The sequence below is a fragment of the Hemisphaericaspora subhashii genome (assembly GCF_019202705.1).
Source record: "Hemisphaericaspora subhashii strain CBS 10753 chromosome Unknown scaffold36, whole genome shotgun sequence".
NCBI classification, from domain to species: domain Eukaryota; kingdom Fungi; phylum Ascomycota; class Pichiomycetes; order Serinales; family Debaryomycetaceae; genus Hemisphaericaspora; species Hemisphaericaspora subhashii.
Window position 1 is genome coordinate 109,874 of NW_026057380.1, and position 6,165 is coordinate 116,038.

At 37.5% G+C, this 6,165-nt stretch overlaps 1 protein-coding gene across 1 annotated transcript; it reads right to left on the minus strand. All coding sequences in view use genetic code 12, as the record gives it.

The window, feature by feature from the left end:
• Nucleotides 1-968: 968 nt before the first annotated feature.
• Nucleotides 969-2,726, minus strand: J8A68_004947 (uncharacterized protein; the record flags this gene model as incomplete). Its single annotated transcript, XM_049408959.1, has 2 exons — nucleotides 969-2,335; nucleotides 2,555-2,726. The coding sequence occupies 2 exons, from the start codon at nucleotides 2,724-2,726 to the stop codon at nucleotides 969-971; spliced, it is 1,539 nt and encodes a 512-aa protein (XP_049261811.1).
• Between the last annotated feature and the right edge of the window lie 3,439 nt (nucleotides 2,727-6,165).

Genomic DNA, 6,165 nt, shown 5'->3' on the forward strand with positions numbered 1-6,165 from the left:
TATGTAATTGCGATGCGAACATGATATTTTATATTTGCAACATCCTGGAATTTTCATAATTTGAAGCACAGAACCAGAAAATGAATTTGAGTTTTGTCTAGCCAAATTTGCTTGGTAGCTTTCTTGCCGCTTGTCTATTCAGACAGTCGCATGCGTATCAGAGAACTCCAAACATATTGTCTGAAATCCATGCTCTCGCAGTTCAAAGCCTCTAGTGTGGTTGCAACTGGAATGAAAATCCACAGTTCACCTTGGTGGGATGACAATGCAACATGATACAATAGACCTTACAAACCAATTATCTCGTCTGGATTACCATTCTTTTGTAAACGGAGTATTTTTTCACCTGCGAATTCCGCATAGTTTTTCTCTAATAAAAGCCTTGATACATTAACTTTAAGCTAAATGGTTTTGTAATTTCTTTTTTAAAAAAAATGTAGAGTTAAAATTTACCAACCAATATTTGCTTGTACAAAGAAACAGAGGTGATCTATTTGTATATACAAAGAACAGAAAACTTCCACGGCCGGAGATAGTAGATTCGCCCTGTCGTGCGTATATTTACGAGAGTTGTGGTCTGGTGTATATTTTGATACTTATTATTTGTCAGCCTCTAGTGAAAAGAATGCCTTAAAATGCGGAAGCTCTTAAACAGAAAAAGAAATCCCAGATGAAATTACTTTACGGTGGCATATCAGTCACGGATAAACCCGTTCAAATACAGGTGAGACTAAGCGTAGTGAATTATAATGATTCGCGTTTGACAGAATGGCTGCAAAAGCACAGAAGTCTTGGCAAAGGATCACTGCAGGTTCATGCGAGTTCGGGATTGGGAGCAACAAGATCTTGAGGCAGAGACTTACAGACTAGTAGAATTCTTAAACGTATCACATTCATTATATATAAATATAAACAAAAAGTATCTCCAGAGAAAGACAACTCAAACTGGATAAATTGGCAACTCAAGATTAGCACCAGAAATGGTAAACTCTCTTGTAGAATGGTAACGAACTCAAATGTTCCTTTTCTTCAAGGATTTCTTGTTTAAGCAAATCCAAATCTGTCTCTCTTCTTCCAGTGTCAATATCAATTTCTTTAGAACTAATATATAACTTCCAATTACGAGAATAAATCTTATGACCGGCATAGAAGATAAAAACCACAGGAACAGTAAGGAAGTTGTTGAAGAAGACTTCCGCACTTGGATTACCCTTCAAAGGGAAAATAGCGATCCAGAATTGTAAGCCCAAAATAACAACATTCAAAATAACTCCCCAATAGGCGCCAATAATACCTGGTTGTGAAGTAAACGTTAATTCAGAAGTGTCACGTCCTTGAACCTTTAATGCACGTCTAAACCGGATCAAACAAATGTTAATAGACGCCCACGTGAAAATGGAAGATAATCCGGACAAAGCCAATAACCAACTGAAAACTTCACCTTCCTTTGGAGAGGCCGCCAAGAAACATAATAAACCGACAAGTAATTGTACAATGATACCCACCAATGGACGACCCTTTTTATCAATGTAGCCTAAAATTTGAGGAGCTTGCTTAGATGCCGCCAATGCTGCCAAGGTACGAGAAGAAGCATAGACTGAGGAATTTGCAACAGATAAGACAGCGATCATTATAACAACATTCATAACCGAAGGCAAACCTTTGATACCACCATTTTGGATTGCAATGACGAATGGCGATGCAGTGGCATCCACTGAGGAAGCACCAAGGAGCCTTGGACTGCTGTAGGGAACCAACATTCCTACCAAAGTTAAACAGATAACATAAAACAAAGTGATTCTCCAGAAGACTTGCTTACAAGCTTTAGGTATGGATTTTCTAGGATTTGCTGATTCGGCGGACGCTAATCCACATAACTCAGTTCCTGTAAAGGCGAAAGCAGCCCCGACAAACACAGTAACCACACCTTTGGCTCCATTTGGAAAAGGTGCCCCATCGATGTGCCAGTAATGTCCACCTAAGTAACCCCCTTGTGGTCCTCCCCCTGCGATTAAGATTATGCCTAAAATTATAAAACCACAGACAGCTAAAACTTTGATGAAGGAGAAAATAAACTCAGCTTCACCATATCCTCTCACACCAAAGAAGTTGATAATAACGATTAAAGTATAGAAACATGCCACATATGCAGCGGAACTGGTATGAGGGTCCCAGTATTTAACTGTCAAAGATGCGGCAACCAATTCTAAAGGTAACATTATCAACCACTGTAAGGCATAATTCCAAGCCATGGCAAAACCCCAAGATGGATCAATGAATCTCGAATTATAGGTAACGAAAGCTCCAGAGACAGGAAAGGTAACTGCCAATTCACCTAATGACTGAACAGTACAGTATATCATAGTACCAATAGAAATGTATGCAACCAATAAACCAGCTGGACCACCCGTGGCCAAACCTTTACCAGAGCCGACAAACAAACCAGTACCAATTGAACGTGGCTAACGCTAGTAAACATTCACAGATAAGAATTCTCTTGCTCTATTACCCCTATTTGCAGTTAAGATAGCAATCTTCTCTGCTTCTGGCATACTTGGGTCAATTCCGTAATCATCGACATTTGCACGCTTGAACCCATCTTTAAACTTGGCAAAACCTTTTAACTCTGTTTGTTGGGACTGAGGAAGTTTTGAGTCAAGATAGAGACCGTCTGCTGAAGAATCTTCTTGTATTGTTATGTTGGTTGTGTCCTTTTTTTGCAGCATTTTTTATGATGTTGTATGAAGAAAGGTTAGATATCATATTAACATGAGCGATAACTACAGATATTTATATTTGGCAAATGCAGATGCGGAGAGGGAGGGATTTGCATAAAACCCTTATAGTTGCATGGCAATTTATCATTGTGTATCTTCGTAAAAGAGCCATTACTGCAAATTTTAGTCTGTTTCACTGGAGTCAAAAAAAAAAAGCTTTATCCCATAGTTTTGTTTTGCGCGTTGCATCCAAAACTGCGCATTCTCTAAAAACATACAGGCGGATCAATGGCACTTTGTAGAGAAGTGTCACAACCTATTACCAGTGGCGATCGGGGAGCTGATGCATAGAGCCCAGAGACAACTATATTCCTTGCCTCTAGAGAATAAAACATTATGTTGAGTAGTTTTCCAGTTAGTCGATACAAAGGCAAACCAGTTTGATCCCTCGCGTAAAGCCAAATCCGACATCAAAACGCCGTGTATAATCAACATCAAATGTTACCAACAATAGGTTGCAACAGAAAAACCTAACCCCACAGATCAGTGCTGCAAATAGGCGATAAAGAATCCGAGACCTTTATCTACAGGATTAAGGAGACCAACTAAAGATAGGAAGTGGAACGGCATTCACAACCTCCAGGTTTCGGAATTTTGTAGTATCCTAATTACGTCAGAAGTCTCCGTGGCAACGTATGATTTGGAAAAATGGTTCCCGAAAGAGGACTCTCATATCTTTATAAGCGTTTAGATATTGAAGTGCTTTTCACATTTTGATTTATAGTTTTACTGACAGAAACTGAATTATTTCTACAGATTCATATAAACATCAAACCTTGTGAAGGAGTGTTTGCGTGGATCCTAAGATCATTTGCTGCTCTTTAATTAACTTTGCAGCAATTAGAGTATGTGTCAGATTATACTAAGCTTGGCAAAAATGGTTGCAAAAGGGATCATTAAACTCTTAGAACTATGTAGATACTTGAATCCGATTTGAAATGATAACTATGTGCTTTACGTTATTCATTTTGATATAAGAAACCACTACTGTAATTTCTATATTCATTGAATTGTAAACGGAAGTTCGCCCAAGGATATAATTCACAATTATGAACAACCAATGTTCTGATCCTGGGCTCCTAATATAGATTAGGAATATCCAGAGCGCATTTAGCTGGTGCTCTTGCGATTAGTAACAAAAATACTGTGATCTGATCTCTACAGAATCCCTATAGTGTCTGGCGCAAAGCACTAAGGTAGTTTACTTTATGATACTGTAATTACATGATGAACCATATTAGACGGTCGGCCCTATAAATCAAATCTTCGTATTTATAAGCTTTATTTTTTGCGATATCATTTTTTTTTTTGCGATATGATAAACCCGAAATGAATCATCTTGCCTGATTAGATAAAAAATAAATTTAGATCTTGCATATCGGATAAAACGAATTCAGAATTCAAAATGCCGTAAGCAATCTAAACTGGAAAGAAGAAATGGATAATAAATTATTTTCTTACATGGTCCAATTATCCACAAGCAGAATGTCTCCTCAATGATATAACAAAGACCCCACAGAAACTAATGACGCCAGCTTAACAATCGAATGCCCTTACTTTGTCAGAGGCTTTCTGTAAAGTTGTAGACAAATTTGCCCAAGAGCTCAAGTTCGTAAATATGACATCATCCCAGAGATTGAAAATCCGTGAACTGTTTTAAATTAGTTGTCCAAGGTATTAGGTTGGCTTAAGTTTTCATACACTTATCTTCGCCTACAGTCCGCCTATCATACCTCTCGAATCAAGCTTTATAATTTCGTATCGTTATCACCGCCGGAAGGTAATTTCGGTTCATAACAAGGTCTTACACAAATTTTGCCTTAATTTAAAACAGAAATTCGGAGCGATTTCTTTTTTGAATCGCAATTTGAGTCGGGGCTTTGTGTCCTACAGAGTAAACTGGTTATCAAGTGGAGAGCCCTGAAATAATTACGACTCCCCGGATCCCCAAAACGGTGTTGTATATCCATTAGTCCTAAACGAACGCCGTTGACGGAATTTCTGAAAAAATGCCGCAATCTATAAAAAATTCAACTAAGATTAAAAACCACGGCAAGGCGGGGACCTTTTTTATTAACATTCAATGAGGCGAATGAATTTGATCGTAAAAAACAAGTAAGCAAAAAAGTGGATGCCTAGTTTCGTTCCCCTCTAGCATTGATTTTTGAAAACGTCTACTGATTGTCCTAAACATTCATATCTTGTTGAAGATGAAACATTCCCGATCTTTTTCTTTGGATTTGACAAAATTATTTGTACGAATTTCTAACTCTGAGATTAACAAGTTGTATAAAGAACTTGGGGAATTGTACCTCTATTTATACATTCATATATGAGTATGAGCTGCCAGTGTCCATAAGGCATCCATTCTATTGTCATGCATTTAAAACCAAGCACAAATCGAATTCTAACGGCATCCATGGCCTGGTATGTATTATTAGGCACCATCGTGGGTGTAATCTGACTCTGTTCAGAAATTATATGTTATGACTCTGATAGATTATACCTTCCAAAAAAAATAATGATGACTCGGGAAATGGTTGCAAATTTTCTAAGGAGCTTCATAGACTACTGCAAAATATCAAGGATATGAAAATTTACATGTTGAGTTTCTTTTCAACCTTTGGGATCAGTATTTCAATTAAATTATAGCTTTGAAGATTCAAATAATGATCTCTTTTGTCTGGATAAGGATGTAGTGTTATACTGTACAATTCAAATATTTTAAAGCAAGTGATTTGCTGCAAAAAGAATCAAGTGAATTTTTCCTGGCGAATTTCGATGTAAAATTTGCAACGTTTTTTGAATGGCACTTCTGCCATCATACGGAAATTTCTCATATCAATTATATCGCAACAAATTTATTTCAAAGAAGATTCCAATCAAATATCCAGAGTAGAACCAATAGTAAATTGGGCGAATTACAACGTGGTCAATACATAAAATGTTTCATTGAGACAATACACCATAACTTAGAGAAGAAGCTATAAAACTAAACAATATTCTTAGCACCAGAAATTGTATACTCTCTTATAGAATGGCAAAGATTTGAGATACGCCTTTTCTTCAGCAAGCTCCTGCCTAACTAAATCCAAATCAGTTTCTCGTCTTCCGGTGTCAACATCAATATCCTTGGCCCTGATATAGAAACTCCAATTGCGCGTGTATATCTTATGACCAAAGTAGAAAAGGAAAATAACCGGCACGGTAAGGAAAGTCTTGAAAAAGACCTCCACACTTGGTTTTCCATTTAACGGAAAAACGGCAATCCAGAATTGCAAGCAAATAATAACGAAAACCAAACCAACACCCCAGTATGCACCAATTAGTCCCGGTTGAGAAGCGAATGTCAATTCCGATGTATCACGTCCTTTCACCTTTAGAGCCC